Here is a 20,070-nt window from a genome sequence, read left to right on the forward strand (position 1 = left end):
ACTAACAATTTAATTTTACCCTGTTTTTTTTAGTTTAAAGAAATAAGACAATCTATAAAAAACAAAAATGCATAAAATTTCTGTATGTGTGTTACTTGTCGTTCTAGCCAGTATACAAAGCATTGAAGCTCAACATTGGAGTAATTGGTGGATTCCTGGCGCTCCCGGATATAATGGTGGGAAAAGGTGGGGTCCTAACTTCGATTCTTGGCAAAGGAGTCAAATTTCCAAACTTTCATGAAAATAAATCACCTAAAATATTGTTGTTTTGGTTATTTAAGAGTAGGCTGTTTAAACATAGAATTCTGTACCTTTTTTTAATAAGTAACAATTTTTTTAAATACCCACACCGAAAAAGGCGCCCATGTAAAAGCAATCGAATACCGACTTACGAGAAACTTTTAAAATAGCAATGAAAAAGAAAAACAATCTTTACCTGAAAAGTTTCCAAACCAAAATATAAGGCGCAGGAAAACTTTTCACATATATAGTAGAAAATTGTCGCAGGTTGTGGAGTCGTAAAACCCCAACGTTGTATAAATTTTCGTAACTTTTGTTAATTTTGATAAATTCTTGATAGACCTTTATGGAAGGGGAAGATGGAGATTCGACAAAATTATCGAACGACGCCACGTGACCATGACGTCGCTGAGGATTCTGCTGATGAAGCATTCGAACATGGCGATAACAGCAGGGACGAAACGGCAATTACAATGGACGATTTGCTAAAGGTAGGGGGTTGTGGGTTCGAGTCCTGCTCAGGAGGATGGGGTTAAAGTAGTAAAAAAAACAATTTCTGAAAATTAAAAGTGCTTTGAAAAAACATAACAGAAAAATGGTGTGGTAAATTTCTAAACATGAAGCGAAACATTTGGAATCGATGTTTATCACTTATTTGTAACCCGTTTCGGCATAAAAAGGCAGTTTTACCCGAACAAAAACATCACAAAACGATTCGATTATTAAAGTAGGAACGAAATTATAATTCAAAGCATATGTGAGTACTATAAAACGGGACAATTAAAAAAACTATTGTTTTAAACATAAAATATTTTTACAGAAACTCGCGATGATTCGACAACATGAAAAGGACGAACAACTCTTGGTAAGTGTAACGACACAATTAAATAAATGACGTAACAATTACAAAATTTTCAAATTGTAAAAAACTAAAATAAAAATCCAAAAAAATGTTTTTAATTTTTTTTAAAAAACGTTTTTGTTTTTAGCAACGGATCCTGGAATACTAAAAATCAAGCGCCAAGAAATGTCTTTCTTGTTTTTTCTTGTCATTTTCTTCCTGTGGCAGCAACGAAAACAAGAAGAATCTTCAGTTCCAGAATCGTTTATGACGTATTCGCACTCATAAACGTGTTTGTGACGTAGAATTTGCACCATTCTTATTTGTATTGTTCCTACTGTGTGCTTACTGTGCCCAATACACGCATTGCAAAAAACATATCTGTCATATCTCCAATAGATAAGCCAGCACGAACGCCTCATTAATAATCGTCACAACATCTACGTATAGTAGGACGGGGAAAGATGAAACACTTTTTCAATTTCCTTGTCCTATTTGGAAGAGAACAGGGAACATTCAAAAACTTATAAAACCGTATCCTCACGACTCTCATATAGACCGTTGTTATATTTATTTAAAACACGATCAGGATATTTAGATATTATGTGCTAAAGGTGTCCCATCTTACCCGACCTTACTGTAACCTATTTATTTTACATGGCGAGGCAAGGACAGTCGTTATAACACGGGTGTTCTGTTTCACACACCTCGTGCCCGCTTTGGAGTGCTGGGAACCGAATGTTGTATTAAACATACCAGTTTTCAAACTAAAAATACGAAAACATATATATATATATGCCAATGTCTGTCGCCATTTTAAAATATATTTGTTCGCAAAACATTGGCATGTTGTGTTTAAACACGATTGTTCAAAACATTCGTCTAAAATAAATCAATGAAGACCCCAATTAAAAGCGGATTGACAGCAAGACAACAGACAGCAAGCAGGTGTTATTGACATTTAGGATGAATTTATAACCAGCATTAAAAGAAGGAAAAGAAACAACAATTGCAAACAGAATTTAGTTGCTATTTTCAACTACATGTTTTAATTAGCTATTTAACTAGCAAAGCGGGCTGGAAATACTCTCGTTCGTGGTTTAAAACGAAATTGCTTGACTATTTTTGTCCCGTTTACGGTGAGTTTAATACATTTACTTCAACGTTTTATCATCCCGAATGGCAGATGAAACATTTGAATAAAATTAACGTTTCAATAACAGAGAAGACGAAAAAGTCTATATAGTAGCGTGGGTATAAATATGGGACACCTTAAGCACATAATATCTAAATATCATGATCGTGTTTCAAACAATTAACAATGGCCTACGAAAGTCGTGAGAATACGGTTTTATAATTCTCTGAATGATCTTTCTTTGCTACCAAATGTGACCAGAAAATAGAATAAAAAGGTGTCTCATCTTCCCCAACCCTAATATATTACAATGTGCCAGGTATTGTAGGAACAACATACTGAATGCACTGATATCCTACCAGGCGTATTGTAAGAAGGCTAATAGTCTTTATTCACATATATGTTGATTTGCTCTCTTGTAAAAATCGCCTTGACAAAAAGTTTGGCAATCGTAGTAGGCCACTACCCGTGTTATAAGACGCCTTGTCGTTTCCAAAGCGAAGCCGATGTTTTAACATTATAGTTCGGCTAACATGATCGATTACAGCAGTTGGATTTAAACATGGCCACATTTCGATCTATTTCGACTTGACAGATTGCCCTACGCTATGTGGGGTATTACCCGCGCCCCATGCCCGCTGTCGAACTCGAGTTTACAGCTTCAAATATAGAACGTAATTTATGACGAAAATCATCCCAGCTTCGTAACTGAGGTTATAAGTTCGCCGCTCCTTATATGGAAGTCGCACGCGCCCGTTTCGAAGGGTTTTCTCAAAAATTATCGAATTATGGTGACTATTATGACGTCACATTACGATGACGTAAAAAAGCAAAATTTTTTGTCACGTACAAGATTCTGATTCATAAGTTTTCAAAAACATTGCTACTGTGACGTAACATACACAAGTCTGCATTTAGAACAATCGAAGTTGCATTGTTAAGCCGCAGTGACGTCACAAGGGCATTATGGGAATTGTAAAATAATGAACATCAAAAAAAGAACATTTTCTGTCAGAATCGATAATTAGAAGCGGGAAGATTCGCGACTTAATTATGACGTATGAATGAAACATCATCAGCGTCAAACGCGATTATTTTGAGGTAAAAACGACAAAGAAAAAAAATAAACGGAAAACAAATCTGTTAATATAAATGACGTCATGGCAGTTCCACCATGCGCGCTGTCCATTCATAAAACAAATTGTGTCGTGATTTATATTTAAACGTGATACAAATCTTGCATTTTCGAAAATTGTTAAAAGCAGAAATACAAATGCAAACCCACTACTGACTACATGACGTCGAAGATTTTCTATGTGCGTTGGTTTGATATTAAATATAAAATTTATTGTCTAATACAGATTCAAAACACTTACTTTTTGATAAAAACGTTTTATGTTTTAACGTTTGGATTTTTAAACTAAAAACAACAAAAATAAACTTTTCAACAATAAAACAAGAATACAAAAATAACATAAAAATAAGGAACGAAAACAAAAAAAAAACAAAGTAAACGGTTCGTTTGTTTAAAAACAGAAACACAAATTAAAACAACAAAAAAATAATAGACCGATTGCTACAAAAGAAAAATAATTGTCAAAGTATTATTTAATTAAAAGTTTAGGAGGTTAATTAGTTTAATTGTGGGGATTACCAGCGCGCGTTTCGCGGCCATGCACTGTGACGTCATAATTAGCAATAAAAATTAAGAATAAAGTATTGTAACGTAACGGGCAGCAATAAAGCGTGACGTAGAATTTTACGACCGAACGATTCCGCGTAAACAGCGGAATGCATGGGTTGTTACGGCACAATGAACTAAGTGACGTAACAATGAAACACCAAAGACTTACGCGTCCGTCGCGGAAACTGGTACGGAAGTTTAGAAAAAAACGATTCTATAAAATTGTGACGACATAATGTACTTTGTCAGGTCATGAAAGTTATAAATAATTTGGATGAATTGGTAGCAAACATAGAAACATTATTTGTGTGTTAAGTGTCCCCTGGAACTTTCCGCGTCTCATGTTACCAAATAATGGATTAATAATCGATATTGTGACGAGATAATGATGCTATTATGACGTCACGGAGAACGGAGAAATCTCCAGGCTACGTGGCTTCTGTGACGTCATACGTGATTGTAACGCAACGTTAATTTCGTTACGCTAGTGACGTCATAGAGATACAGTCAAAACGTAATCGGACGATAAGTTATTATGACGTAAATAACAACAGGAAGTGACGCTCTTTTTACTTTTACCAGACCAACAAAATAAATAGATTTAAAATTATCGGAAAATAACAAAAGTTGGTCAAAAAAGATTCAAGATTAAAATTTAACAATAAATTCCAACCTGCGTCAACTCGGGAGAACAACCCGAAGAAAGGATTTAAAACAAACAGGGCTTGTTTTGTGTTTTTCTCGATTTTAACTTGAAAACTAAAAGCTTTATTTTAAACAAATATAAGTTGCTCGGTATACAAAGGTTTGTGACGTCAGAAACCTTAAATTTCCGAATTTCCCGTGATATAAAATCGTTTGACCGCGATTCAATGTGACGTCACAATTAACTACAATAACAATTAATCTTGTGGTTGTGACGTCATAACAAGAAGTTGATATTTGTCTCACGTGAGTGATTTGTCACGATGACGCAGGCAAACCATTGTTCTGTGTTATGACGTCACAGTAGCCATTATTTCATGATTTAGAATGCAAAAATCAAAAACGGGTTACCGCGATGGGAAAATTTAAAAAACAGAAAACTTGAATTTACTGTTGGCTTGTTAATGCTTCGGTCCGCCATCTTTGGTCCCAAGTTGGCCGGGGAATGGAAGCAGCACTTCGCGGTCGAGTAAAACTGTGCGGAGGAAATATTTTGGCACAAGTACTGTGGTGTAGGCCAAAAAAATGACAAAGTTTAAAATCGGAACCTTTTTTGCACCCAAGTACTATTAAACACTCAATTTTTTGTTTTATTATTTTTAGAGTTATATAACCGTATTCCAACGACTCTAAAGTAGCGTTGTTAATTGTTAAACATCAAAGAATAAATATGGGATATTATGTGCTAACGGTATCCATCTTACCCCACACTAATATATAACAGATATTATGTGCCAACGGTATTCATCTTACCCCCACTAATATATGGGATATTATGTGCTAACGGTATCCATCTTACCCCACACTAATATATAACAGATATTATGTGCCAACGGTATCCATCTTACCCCACACTAATATATGGGATATTATGTGCTAACGGTATCCATCTTACCCCACAGTACTACGTCTCGTCGAACACGATGGAGAGGAATATTTTAAACAATGTAGATAATAGAATTAGCAACAAAACGACAGTCGTGTAAAACATGCAACGGGTAAAAAACTACTTTAAGAAATAATACCAATTAAAATAGGGTTGTTGCTGGACCCAAAATCTAGAATACGGTATTAACGATGTGAGGGCAATTAGAAGTTTCAGAAAGATTTTAATTCAATTGTGAGCGGATTTTAAGTGGCTGGATCGATAGGGCTATCATGGAGTATCGATTTAAAGTTAAGATGATTTTCATTTGATTGAAAACGAATAGAAACGAAAGGTTTAGCTTGAATGTATGAGGTTAATGGTATAGACGTGTCTTAAGGAGTTGCGTTGGGTAATTGGCTTCTTACACCGGACTGTTACGCTACTGAGTTGTCCCTTATGACCCTTGTATGTTGTTCCTACAATACCTGGCACATTGTAATATATTAGGGTTGGGGAAGATGAGAAACCTTTTTATTCTATTTTCTGGTCCCATTTAGTAGTAAACAAAAAACATTAAAAAAATCCAAAACGTATGCTCACGACTCCCATAGACCGCTGCTGATCAGGATATTTGGATATTACGCGCTAAAGGTGACCCACCTCCCCCCCACTATATATGTATATTGCTAAGCGTGAGGGAGAAAGTTACTTTGCAAGTTATTTCAATGTATAATTCAACGCTATTATTTATGCGAGTCAATCAATTTGGAAATGTTTGTTACCGGGTTGGAGTCTCAACCAGTAGACATTTTCTCAACAGTGGATATACATTCTATGATAAATAAGAACTGGAAAGAAAAACTTCTTGTTTTAATTTACCGTTTGGGCAATTCATGTTGTGACGTCATTGAATAACCTCGGGATCCGACACTAGCCCGAAAAGTCGCGATGTTTTCCGATCTTTCCCGATCTTCCGCAAAGCTTTTCGCTTCATTTGCGAAGTGGAAAACTATAAGAAGACAATCTTTGCTTAACCTGACGATGCGACGACAGCATTGTAGTTCTGCATCGCTCACTGCGTCGGTACTTTTACTGAAAATCGTTTCCCAAGAATCGCTGTTGAAAAATTCTCTTAGGAAAATAAAAAAAATAATAGGCAAACATAATGAAAAACAAATTATCAAAAAAAAGTATAAATAAAACAAAACAAAATTAAGGTAGAAAAAAGGGAAATAACATAAAATAATCTAAAACAAACGTTGGAAATATTAAAACAATCTAATTCTAAAAATATTTAACAAGATCAGAAAAAATAATAAACTGCAGCCTCAAAAAATGTAAAACTAAGAATTAAACGTGAATTATTTGACAAACGACATTTTTTGGCGGCATTTAGAAATACAATGATCGTTTTCTTAAATTTGCGATTAAATAGTTTTATTTATTGCTGCGGAATAAACGTCAACGAGTTTGAATCGTTGTGGAAATAAGGGAGCTTAAAATCACATCGATTGAAGCAGACTCGAAATCGATAATTTTAATATCTCAGCAACTCATAAGACATCGGTGTGACTTAATGTGAAGATGTTGCGTCAATCGTCGAAGTGAAACAAGTTCACAGTCAACTACGTCACAAACACTAGACCCGTGACAGAAAAGGCTTATACGTCACAAACACCCAGTCTACTGTACGTCACAAAAAACGCCCTCTATGTCAAAAACACTCGGCCCACTACGTCACAAAAAAACGGCCAGTACGTCATAAACACCCGTATAGCTACTCCGCAAACATCAAATCTACTACGTCACAAACACACAGGTTATATACGTCACAATAGCTTACGTAGAAGTGGTGAAACAGTTCCACAATCCTTGTCCCCTACCGTTGTGCATTCGGTTGAACACACGGTTGAATAACCTGGTTAATCTTAGATGTTCGACGCTTCTACACCTCCATACGCGAGCTACTATAGCTTCTACGTTCCCACGGACGATGTCAATCACCTGACGTAATAAATACGATTGTGTGACGTGATAAATTCTATGTTTTATAGAAATGGATTGGTGTTTCTTAGAATGTAATCCTTAAGGGGCTACATGGTGTTTTTAAGTATTTGGACTTTTCTTCTTAGAAATTTATTTAATTGTGATTGAAGTCCAGTATGCAGAGTAGGGCACGTAATAGGACACAAGATTTATACCAGAGTTGGCCCATTACCCTGAGTCCCTGACATTAATTTAAAATACGCTATCGTATTCAAATCTATAAATAACATTTAGGTTTTGTTCAACGGGTGCTGGGACTTCTATAGGCATTCGTATATTAGGGTGGGGAAGATGATATTTAAATATCCTGATCGTGTTTTAAACAATTAACAACAGTCTATGGGAGTCGTGAGGATACGGTTTTATATTTCTCTGAATGTTCTTTGTTTACTACTAAATGGGACGAGAAAATAGAACGAAAATGTGTCCCATCTTCACCACCATATTATAGATTTACAATTGTTATAAAGCTATTTCACAGGGCAGTGGTTCCCAACCTTTTTTAGTTGACGGCCATTATGGTGATTTAAAATACCTTGCGTTCCCCACATTTTAAATGCTATATTTATAAAAAGCCTTTAAAAGGCGTGTATGTTTGTAGACTACAAATAAATATATATATTTAATGAACATTTAGATATTTTAATATTTGGATGGGTTCCAAATTTTAAAAATATCTGGAACATAAATCAACATTGGCGTGTTTTATCATAATTGATATTATGACGTCAAAGTTAATCATATTCAAACGTTGTACATCAGGTCTGGTTGGAAATGAATTTGGCAGTGCGCATGCGACCTTCTTGGGTCGGTTAAGGGTTAAACGCACACGTATATACCTTTGGGATTGTAGAATGTAATATTACAATTACAAATTGGTGTAACTGAATTATTTTAATGCTGTTTTTGACACCGATTCCGTGAATTCCATCAAACGAGATTAAAAACCCGGGGTTATAACATTTAGGTGTCAAGATATACCGAGCAGGGTCGGCTGGCATCGCGCAATCAAATATTTTATCTCCAGATAGAAATAAATTATTTATAAAAATAATTTTATTGATTTCGATTCAGAAATGTGATGCTTTAATTAGCAAAGTGAAACTTGTAATCGGACTGTGTAGTTTTACACTGAATGATTTAAACGTTTTATCCTCGCATGGCGGGACAACGACAGTCGTTATAACACGGGTGTTCTGTTTCATACACCTCGTGCTCGCTTACAAGTTACCATGTATGTTACTTTGTGGGTAATTATTTTAGAGATATTTTTACTGCCGATAATTTAGAAAAGTCATTAGTAACCACTGGGTTGGAGCAATTGCCATTAAATGTCTTGCCTAAGGACGCACGGGCTGTAAAAATAAATAAAATTCCCTTCTCTTTCATAAAACGTTAACAGTTATTAAACAGATACAGTAAGCCTCATGGTCACAACATATATTATGACGTCATAAGTAAAATTCAAACCTTTTTCCGCTTCACTGAGTCCAGTTTCACCAACCAATAAGATGCGATCTTCGGTTTGTGGGTTTTCCAATTCTTTATTATCTGCAAATAAAATTATTTCACTGTGGGGTACGATGGTTTTATATTACTGAGGGGTAAGATGGACACCATTAGAACATAATATCCCATATTTCCTAATTATGTTTTTAACAATTAAAAACGCTATTTAAAGAGTCGCGGGGATACGGTTTTATAATTCTGTAAATATTCTGTGTTTGATACGGTAAAAGTGAGCGAAAACAAACATTCTTGCCCCGACCTACTATATTACGTCATAAGCCGGAAATGATAATAAAGGATCATTGTTTCGTCATATTTAAATTTTGACAAATCTGCAGATAGCTATTTCACTTATATCGATTATTACGTCATGAATGAAATAAATTTGAAAGTCTAATATTCCCGAAATACAAGTTTGATGATCTTGATTCCATCTGTTTTAACTCTTCAATTAAAGCCGAATTTAAGATATAGTAGGGTCACTAGGGTGGAGAAAGACGGTACAACATATGTAACTTTGTGGGTGATTATATTTTCTATAGCTAAAAATGTGGACCCATTAGTGACCACTGGGTTGGAGCAATTACCGATAAGTGTCTTTCCCATCACATACGCCCACAATGATATTTGTGACTATTGTAACAAAACAAACATAACGCTAAACGTCATACTCTCTTCTGTGACGTAACACACATTATTATTACAAAACTTGATAAAAATCCGGGTTATTTAAGACGAGTTAAATACTCTTTTAAAGCCAAAAATGTTCCACACATGTATCAGATGTCATTTTCTCAACACCTACGTCATCCCACGTCACAAAGCTTATTGTGTTGCTATTCTTGCGTAAAAATAATTCGAAAGTTACTTTTAGATTAAAATCTGTGGGGAGAAATTTCCTTTATTAATTTAACTAAGTTTGTCAACCCCTGGGTCACCATTTGATTTGGTTAGGTCGCCTACTACAGTGGTTCACAAGACTCTGACTTTTCTATCAAACATAGGTATAAGTGCTATTTACGTGGGTTCCACAGCTGCATCGTGGTACGCAATGGAACATAAGATTCATGCCAGAGTTTGCCCATTACCTTAAAACTGTTTTTTTTTTAAATATATTTTATATTGTATGCATACAAAAGGTTGAGTGACATGTAGATCCGGAAATTCGTACGCCAAAGATATCGCGATTAATCGATGCCTATCATTGGTTCGTGCTAAAAAGGTTCAGAAGTATTGCTGGGGAAATCGAAGTCTTACCGCAGTGGGACTTGAACCCTGTGACTTCCAAACGCGGAAAATTTGATTTGCGATTTTACAAATTAATGTCCGGGTCCTGTGCCGGGGGTAAATGCCACAATTAAATAAGACGTCATTAGATACGTAACAAAAGGCTCTGTCATGACGGGGCGTACGATGGGCAGATTAATGCTAATTAACTTTGTCATTATGAACGTCATAATGCAGCGAAACAAACCATTGTTCAGCATTATAGAAAAACAATAGATGCGAAAATAATGAACAATGCCCACTGATTTTAGCAGAAAGTTATTTAAAAACTGACCAAAAGCGTGAAAGAAGATTTTGGCCAAATCTAATGCATGCAACACTCTACGCCAACATAGTTTAAAACGCATGAACACATCGCCACCAATGGTGTTTCACGAACACGAATTTCAAATTGGGAAAAAAATCGAGTGTCGGTGCTATAACAGATACATTGCTATAACTATACTGTTATGAATAACGATGGCCAAACTACACTCGTGTTGGTCTTAGCGACTGCCTTATAGCTCCAGGATGCATAAACACATTTTAATAGGTTTTTATAAAGATTGTCGTTGACCCGACAAGGATAATATTTGCCGATATTTTTGTTGTTTCCGCTTTAAAATATTTAAAATTCGAAAGTTTGTTTTAAAACTACATTACCAGTTATGTATTAACGGTTTATTAACATACATGGTTTGATCATTTTACAAAGAAGTATAAACATCCGCTTACGTGGTCTAATATATCTTGTGCTTCGTCGTCGTTTTTTCCAGGATATTTTATCCGTGTGCGCTCTAATGCCGCTAGTGTACGTTGTGTGTTTTCCTCGTCCCGTCCACGAATCACTAGCGCCATCGCCTGGTCATCGTCTAACCGTACGTCATTGTGCCTTCTATGACGTGTGTGGATGAGAAATGAACCGTCACCAGAAATCGGCCGCGTATGACTGAAATGGATAAATATACGGGTCGCATTTTTTTTCAAGTGGCGATTACGGTCGTCGCACACAATAGTAGCAACGCCGGGCCTCGAACCCGTAACTCTGGACGCACTAATCACACGTAGTTGCTCTGCTTGGTGTATCACCAACGTTTCCGTTTCTCCAATTAAATGTAAATATGTTTAATAGCCATTAACATAACTAAAAAACTTACGTATAAGTCGAAGGAGCTCTTATTATGACGTCACGATCAGTTGGTCGACGCGGACGCGTCAATTCCGGTTGTTCCGGAAACTTGAAAAGTTTGGACGCGATTTTGGTTCCGGGTTTAGGTTGTTTGTTCCTTGATGACGTACGTGGGGGTGTGGGGGTAGTTCGTGGGGGGGTACGTGCTTTACCACTACCGTACCTTGCCTGGGAAGAATGAATGAATAAATGAATGTGCTTTATCCTCGCGTGGCCGGAAAATAACAGTCGTTATAACACGGGTGTTCATACACCTCGTGCCAGCTTACAAGTTATGACGTATGCAACTTTGTGGGTGATATATCGCAACTATGCAGAAGGTGTATGAAACAGAACACCCATGGTATAACGACTGTCGTTGCCCGCCATGCAAGGATAAATAAGTTACATACGTGGTAACTTGTAAGCAGGCACGAGGTGTATGAAACAGAACACCCGTGTTATAACCACTGCCGTTGCCCCGCCACGCGAGGATAAATACAATCAATACAAAGTAACATCACAAAGACACAATTATATTCAACAACACACATAGATATACAAACTTACCAAGTAAGCAGCTCTTTCAGCTTCAGGAGAAAGTTTAAACCTCGGTGAGATGTAAGTGGCTTCCTCACTCTGTGGTTAATATGGTTTCTATGGTTAATAGGTAGCTATAATAGTTGAATAAATGTAATTTATTTATCCTCGCATGACGGGGATAGACAGTCGTTATAACACGGGTGTTCTGTTTCATACACCTTATGAGTTACCACGTATGTAACTTATGTATCGACAGTCGTCATATACAATACAACCATATATAACAACTCACATCCGATGAAGAGGAAGAAGAGGAAGATTGATCGGAATACCTCCTTGAAGATGATCTAGGAGGGGGTGTTAGTAGGGGCATGCTAGATAAAGGTTTGGACTTGGTTGGCGGGATTCCTTCCTCTGCCTCACATTGCTCAATCAAGTCAAGTATTTCGTCTTCCTGTGATGTCATTATGGTGAATTTATATTGTGTGATGTTATATTGTGTGATGTCATAATGTGTGATGTCACAAGGTATAATTTTATAATTTGTTTCATACAACTTGTGCCCGCTTACTAGTTAACACTCGTGTAACTTTATGGGTGATTGTTTTTCTGCATGGCTGACAATTTGGACAACAGGTTTATGGCCACTGGGTTGAAGCAATTGTCCTTCTTTCGAAAAGACACATACACCCACAACGGTAGCAGTATTGAGATCCGAACTCAGTACCCTTTGGTTACATCGCAAGTTTCTCTATTTATGAAACCACAATGCTAGAAACCAAGCATTGAACCTATGTATTGTCATATATTATTTAAAACATAATATTTGCATTTAAATACAACAATTATTATGATGCAATAATGCGTACATTATGAGCTCGATAATGGTCGATTATGTTCTTCTGGAATGGAGCTGATTTGGATTGAAGAAATAGTTGAAAAGCATCGCTTAGTAGGCTGGTGTATCTGGGGGTGTTTAAACTTTGTTAGTAATGGTTCCCTAACTTTTATGTATCTTAAAATAAATGTTAGTCTATGTTCCAGACACAGGTCTATTTTACGCGAGTGAGTGCAGCTTGTCAGGTTTAAATTTAAATTAGAGTTAACCCAATACCACAACATTGTATACTCACATTATATTGTATATGAGTGAGGTCAAACAGCAAGCACGCCATGCAACCTGAGATTTAGGCAGAGTTGGCTATTACTCCAACACCCAGGGTGTTACAACCCATTAGTGACCACTGGGTTGAAGCAATGTCTTGACCAAGTAATACCCCTATATCTGAGGTCTCACGAAAGGCCTCACTCATATATACAACAATACATCCTCAGTATACCTTATTTTGGCCAATAATAATACGCTGAGTCACCTTTCACGTTGTGTCCGATCATGACACGGGAATATCCTCGCGTAACCTCCAAGATTCGCATCTTCATATTCTTCACGCGCTGCTTCTTTACGAACCCAACCTAACTTCTCCTTCTGTGGAATAAAACATAAGTTTAATATATCGTCACGTTGCGAGACAACGACAGTCGTTATTACACACGTGTTCTGTTTTATACACCTCGTGCCCGCTTACAAATTAGGTAACTTATTTATCCTCGCATGGCGGGCAGCGACAGTCGTTATAACACCAGTGTTCTGTTTTATACACCTCGTGCCCGCTTACAAGTTAAATAACTTATTTATCCTCGCATGGCGGGCAGCGACGATTGTTATAACAAGTTCTGTGTTCTGTTTCATACAACGTGTTCCCGCTAACGAGTTACCAAGTATGTAGATTTTTAAATCAAATTCTAGGCTCAAATTTTATTTAAATAAGAAACTGGCGATGCCATTTAGGGAAAGTCGATATCTTTTTATTTTATTATACAATTGGTTGGACTTAGTATATTTAAAATGAATCAGCATATTTACCAGCTCTTCTTTTCGCCGATTAATGATGAATCGGCGCTGTGCGGATGTTGACAGGTTACCCGTGCTTAACCGTGATTGGCTGGGACGAAGGAGGCGTCGCTGGGCTTCTGCTTTCTGATTGGCCAGATTTCTCTTTTTATCGCTAGCCCTGAAAGAAATGAAACAAAACATGATTTTGTTTGAAACAAAAAAATCAAAATCGCAGCAAAAATTATAGAAAATATAACCACAACTATTTATCACTTTGAATACAATAGCGAAAGGTTTATTGAAACAGAAAAGTTTGTAGAATTAGAAAAACCCGATAAAGGTTATAAATGAAATAATGTATGTACCCATTATTGCCCCACACAAATGGTTAATTTGCCTCTTATATATTATCAATACATATGTGAAACATAAATGTTATTATTCCTTCAAATACGATAGCAAAGATCAAATAATAAAATCAGCAGCAAAAGACAGACATTAAAACACTGCAAGTAAAAAATACTGAATAAAATTGTGGCTGCTAAACCTATAAAATTAGGATTTTATAAAAATAATCCTATACATGACTAAACAATGCTAATTGTGACACTACCTGATATTGACCAATCGTAGCGCGTCCCTGATCACGCCCCCTTTTATATCGCGGTCAATCTTTTCATCTCCCCCAAAACTTGGGGCTCTGGGAATAAATAAAGTTTCGATAATTTAAACCTCTCTACAGTTGATATAAGCTAATCTGTAAGACTAGAAAAATTAATCTGCAATTTTAGTTGTACAGGTTATAAGCAATAAGCAAACTTTTTATATTTTTAAAATATTTGATTCTTTGTTTTGAAGATAAAGAGATAAATAGTATTTTTATTTACCTTATGTATATTAATTACCTGTTCACTTCCAACAACCAAGGCTTTAGTTTTCGATCCAAGAAAATGTCAAAACCAAGAACTGAAGGAAATTTGTTGCATATTATAACATGAAAATGTAAAATAATCAGTTTATAATACTGTGGGGTTAGACGGATACCAGTAAAACCCATAATATACCATGTTTTCTAATCGTGTTTTTAAACAAATAACGCTATTTTAGAGTCAGGACACAGTTATCTAAGTCTGTAAAATTTCTCTGTTAAAAATGGGACAATAAATACAATGACCATCTTACCAAAGCTCACTTTTAATGTTCATTAAAAGTTTTAGTTCCTCATAATTGACAAGAAAAATAGTAAGAACTAAATAGCTTTAATAAACCACTTTCTTTTTTTATGGAAGTTTTGCATCGAATTACTTTGTAATTGTCATCAAAATGAATACATAGTTATATTTATTTTTCTACTGATTCATATACATTAAGTAGGCTCTTGGTTCAAAATCTCCCTAGGTAACTTACTTTCAAAACACACACTGTCGGAATGGGGTGCTTGTCCAGGTCTACACATTCGATATGAATGAAGAATATGTGGACTCACCACTATAAGTGTCTTCACCACCAAGTCCTGTGTGGTAAGGGGTAGGTATATAAAACACAAAATTAACTGCACTTTGGACAACCTATTAGTGACCATTGAGTTGAAGCAATTTTTTTTCAACAGGAGTGTTCTGTTTCATACACCTTGGCCCACTTACAAGTTACCACGTATGTAACTTTGTGAGTGATTGTTTTTCTGTATGGCCGCAAATTTGGAAAACCCATTAGTGACCACTGGATTGAAGCACTTACTGTTAAGTGTCTTACCCAAGGACAGATACTCGGTATTGCTAACTTTCTGCATATTAGTTTCGATCAGGCCATGTCAGTATATATATGATTTTGACCAGAAGTAGCCGACTGCACCACAAGTAATAAATATAAATAAAGTCAATAAATCAACTATAATATTCAGTAAAAGGATCCAGCATACTTGAACGTGATTGACCAACCCAGTGGTCACTGATGGGTTGTACAGATTATTAATCAAGCAACAATTACTAATAGGTTTTGTTGGCATTATTTGTGTGTTTGGTGTGTAAGACATCAATGTTATAACTTGAGAGTGAGCATAAAATAAATACACTATGTGTGTCCATTGTCAAGGCATGTGTTATAACCACCAAATCCAAAAAACAAAAAGACAAAAAATATCAAAATAGCAACAGAATAACATTGAATGAACTAAAACTACTTTCATTGTTTTAAAACGCTCCTTCAGACAACTTGACCTCTGTCATGTCATTGTTACATTTCAATAGCCCATTCAACTTGACAATGAGGTTAGTGACATCATAATGAAAGTTTCAACTTACACAAATGTTCCTCCACAAGGTGGCAGTATCATAGCCGGAGTTTTTGAGATAAATCAGCAAAGACTTGATGCTTCTTTTGCTACCACGATCATAATCTGAATGACGTTCAAATTTCTCGTTTTGTTTGTTCACTGAGTAATTAGTGAGATGCATGAACATTTGGTCCTGTGAAAAATAGATAATGGTTTATATGTTATCTGTAAAAATAGGTGCTAGGGTAAAATTTCAACTAATTGCTATCTAAAGTGCTTCCCCTTTTCAAAGAAGACAAGTTTGATGAAATTATACAAAATAAAAACACTGAATAAACATAAATAATAAGTTTTATATTCAGTACACGTTGTAATTTATATTAAAAGGTCGACAAAGCTTAACCACCTGTTCTGGTGCGTTGGAATACTTTCTATTGTTTCACTTCATTCATAGAGATAATATTACATCCAAGGTAATTATAAACAATAGTTATTCTAATGATGTGTATCAAGTATTATGATGTCACAATGAAGTGACAAACATGTTGTTTTGTCTGGAGTAAAATCTTGAAAGAAAGACCTTTACCACACAGTACACACATAAACTTATTTAACCTTTATAAAAAGACATCTACAAATCCATGTTTAAACTGACAAAATTTATATGCATTGGGGTTATGGGTCAGTTCAGATTTAAATCCTAGGTTCCCTAACATGCTTTGCCCTAGTGGGTTGTTGCACCCTGGGTGTCAGGGTAATGCGCAAACCCCGGCCTAAATCCCAGGTCCTATGACATGCCATACTGTAGGACCTCACCCATATAGAATATAATGTGCATATACAATGTTGGGGTAATGGGCAACTCTGGCCTAAATCTCAGTTCCCATGACATGCCACACTGTAGGACCTCACCAATATAGAATAGAATGTGCATATACAATGTTGGGGCAATGGGCAACTCTGGCCTAAATCTCAGTTCCCATGGTGTGCCACACTGTATGACCTCGCCCTTTAAAAAAAAACCTACTTACCATATTTTGTTCAGTTGGGTTGACGTACTTCTCCGTACTTAATCTCACCAACCCGTCCTTATATAAGAAAGCACGCAGTGGGTCACAGTGGGTTACAAGGCAATACAATCTCAAGTCAATCTTATACCCATCTAGTAACAATGGCTTGTCCAAGTATTCCTGTACGATGGTCTGTTCACATGGCTGGATTTTTTCAGCATTTCGAAATAACTGTATTCTGAAAAAATATATATATCCTATTAATTTATATCCTTGTGGTTGATCTGTTGAAGCTATTACAGTGTGTGGATAAGTAGACATGACTTTTGGTTCGTTTGGTCATTTATATCTTTGGGGATGGGATCTTGAGTGACTTATCCATGGTTGCCACTCCCATGCCCACAGTCGTGTTGCTGAAGCTATTGCAGTGTGTGGATAAGCAGGCATGACTTTTGGTTGGTTTGGTCATTTATATCCTTGTGGGTGGGAAATTGAGTGACTTATCCATGGTTGCCACTCCCATGCCCACAGTCGTGTTGCTGAAGCTATTGCAGTGTGTGGATAAGCAGACATGACTTTTGGTTGGTTTGGTCATATATATCCTCATGGGTGGAAACTTGAATGACTTATCCATTGTTGCCACTCCCATGTCCACAGTCGAGTTGCTGAAGCTACTACAGCGTGTGGATAAGCCGACATGACTTTTGGTTGGTTTGGTCATTTATACCCTCTGGGGGGGACTTGAGTGACTTATCCATGGTTGCCACTCCCATGTCGACAGTCGAGTTGCTGAAGCTATTGCAGTGTGTGGATAAGTAGACATAACTTTTGGTTGGTTTGGTCATTTATATCCTTGTGGGTGGAAACTTGAATGACATATCTATGGTTGCCACTCCCATGTCCACATTGAAGCAACTGCAGCCATACCAATAAACATATAACCAGTAATCACATCTACAGCACACAACCACCCACCCATTCCCCATTGCTCCATTCGCAGGTTTTTGAATGAAAGTTGGAAACTTTCTCTTTTTCTTTCTACAGTCTTGAGCATATACTTGTAACAAGTTATATTCTGATGGAAGAATCCATGAACGTGGAACGAAGTTAAACTCAGTGGGACGAGCTCGATGCATTCTGGATGAATGACAAAATGTATAAAGCAAGGTATTGATAATATAAGAATGCAACTTATTTATCTACACATCTTATTTATCCTCACGAAAAACAACATTCGTTATAACACAGGGGTTTTGTTTCATACACCTCAAGTCTGCTTACAAGTCACCATGCATGAATGAATGTATTTGTTTATCATCGCATTCATTATACCACGGGTGTTCTGTTTCATACACCTGGTTCTCACTTACTAGTTACCATGTATGTAACATTATGGGTGACTTTTTTGGATGGCTAAAATAAAAATACTTTGATGTTTTGTAAAATGGCAAAACAAAACCAGAATTAAGTTACTGTTATTTTAGCCAAACAATTACAAGTATTGCATCAGCCTGGTAGCAACATCAACACAACTTATTGTCGTAATCAATAAATTTAGCGTTCAATATAAACCATATATAAAAACACAATGCAGTTGTTAATCTTACTTTGCCATATTCCTTGCCAAATAATCCTTCCTACAAATTTCCCCCATGCTTGGGAAATGGTTGATTCTTTGGTAAGCCTTCATCTCTTGAAACTTCTCCATCGGCACAACGGAATCAAACCAGAATAAATATGCAGCTTGTAGCGAAATTGACTCTTCTTTTAAAATGAAAATGTTGACCGCTTCGAGACTGCTTCGAACTGTAGTATCATGAATCTCAATTAAGTATTACAGCAACACATAATATAATTTAAAATTTATATTTTTATATATTTAAATTCTAACTCTGGCTTTCATCTCAGACACAACATGCCGTACATAGCTTTTCACAGATCCAAGTATTTTAGGTGACAGTTATTCTATTCTATATGAATGAGATCCTACAATGAGCCATGTCAAGAGATCTTGGATTTAGGCCAGAGAATAGATAAAAATATAAAATAGTCATATATATGTATATATATATTGTAATATTTTCTTCATATTTAAGATAGTTTTTACCCAAATCATATTTGCAGTTAGTCACATTAGCAGTGATGCACGTTTTTTTCTTCTTTTTCTTCCTCCCAGAATCTTGCCTTGAAGTTCGTTCCTGTGTTTCTTCTTCTTCTGTGATGGGAAACACTGAAAACCTTTCATCCATTTGACCACTGTCAACTGGAATCAAAGTAAAAAGCACAAATCAGTAAAACAGGATTTTTAAGATATAAAAAATGTAATTTTATAATTTATAGGTAATGTTGAAGAACACCTTATATAGTACTAGTAGCATGGGAAATTTTCATTCTATTTTCTTCGTCCCATTTAGTAGTAACCAAAGAACATTCAGAGAATTATAAAACCGTATGTTCACAACTTCCATAGATCGTTGTTAATTGTTTAAAACGCAATCAGGATATTTGGATATTATGTGTCAAAGGTGTCCCATCTTCCCCCACTCTACTATAAATGTTCTTACCACGTCCAATGGTAGAATCCCACAGCCGAGGCTCTGAAGTGGAATAAAGTTTCTTCTGAAATGTTGTCGGCATTTTGGACAAACAGAATAAAAAGAAACGAAACGAACTAAAAACCTAAAACCAACATGTAAAACAAATTGCTTCCATATTTATAGCGTGCTAGCAACGAACTCGAGCGCCCTCACAACAAAAGATTAAATGGAATTAAGCACGGGGACTACATTTTCAACAAACTGATGTGCTTATTATAGTTACACTACTCATTCCATTAAAAATCAATTCTAAAATTTGTATAAACCTGTTTGTCTGTATTTTAAATTATGC

General features: G+C 36.0%; 2 protein-coding genes across 6 annotated transcripts; one reads left to right on the forward strand and one right to left on the reverse strand.

Annotated features, from left to right (window-relative positions):
* The first annotated feature begins 41 nt into the window (after positions 1-41).
* Positions 42-1,995, forward strand: LOC149736075 (uncharacterized). The gene is made up of 4 exons (XM_089878749.1): positions 42-186; positions 581-731; positions 1,061-1,105; positions 1,230-1,995. The coding sequence occupies exons 1-4, from the start codon at positions 68-70 to the stop codon at positions 1,248-1,250; spliced, it is 336 nt and encodes a 111-aa protein (XP_089734875.1). The 5' UTR covers positions 42-67; the 3' UTR covers positions 1,251-1,995.
* LOC149736076 (tubulin polyglutamylase TTLL7-like) lies at positions 1,452-20,048 on the reverse strand. Of its 5 annotated transcripts, none has more exons than XM_089878735.1 (20): positions 19,746-20,047; positions 19,289-19,444; positions 18,789-18,987; positions 18,157-18,318; positions 17,203-17,419; positions 16,200-16,364; positions 15,307-15,412; positions 14,805-14,865; positions 14,513-14,599; positions 13,930-14,077; positions 13,379-13,491; positions 12,875-12,971; positions 12,298-12,459; positions 12,033-12,101; positions 11,452-11,651; positions 11,030-11,243; positions 8,990-9,070; positions 7,317-7,477; positions 6,353-6,589; positions 1,452-1,572 (listed from the first exon to the last, which is right to left on the reverse strand). In XM_089878735.1, the coding sequence occupies exons 1-20, from the start codon at positions 19,816-19,818 to the stop codon at positions 1,503-1,505; spliced, it is 2,778 nt and encodes a 925-aa protein (XP_089734861.1). In that variant the 5' UTR covers positions 19,819-20,047; the 3' UTR covers positions 1,452-1,502. The 5 variants fall into 5 exon arrangements, 3 of the variants coding, with proteins under 3 accessions (XP_089734861.1, XP_089734859.1, XP_089734860.1); XR_016385086.1 differs by lacking the exon at positions 1,452-1,572 and adding an exon at positions 4,166-5,110 and having other exon boundaries at positions 6,353-6,482; positions 19,746-20,044; XR_016385085.1 differs by lacking the exon at positions 1,452-1,572 and adding an exon at positions 4,166-5,080 and having other exon boundaries at positions 6,353-6,482; positions 19,746-20,043.
* Between the last annotated feature and the right edge of the window lie 22 nt (positions 20,049-20,070).

Source organism: Ciona robusta, chromosome 5 (genome assembly GCF_009617815.1).
Source record: "Ciona robusta chromosome 5, ASM961781v2".
In the NCBI taxonomy this organism is placed as follows: domain Eukaryota; kingdom Metazoa; phylum Chordata; class Ascidiacea; order Phlebobranchia; family Cionidae; genus Ciona; species Ciona robusta.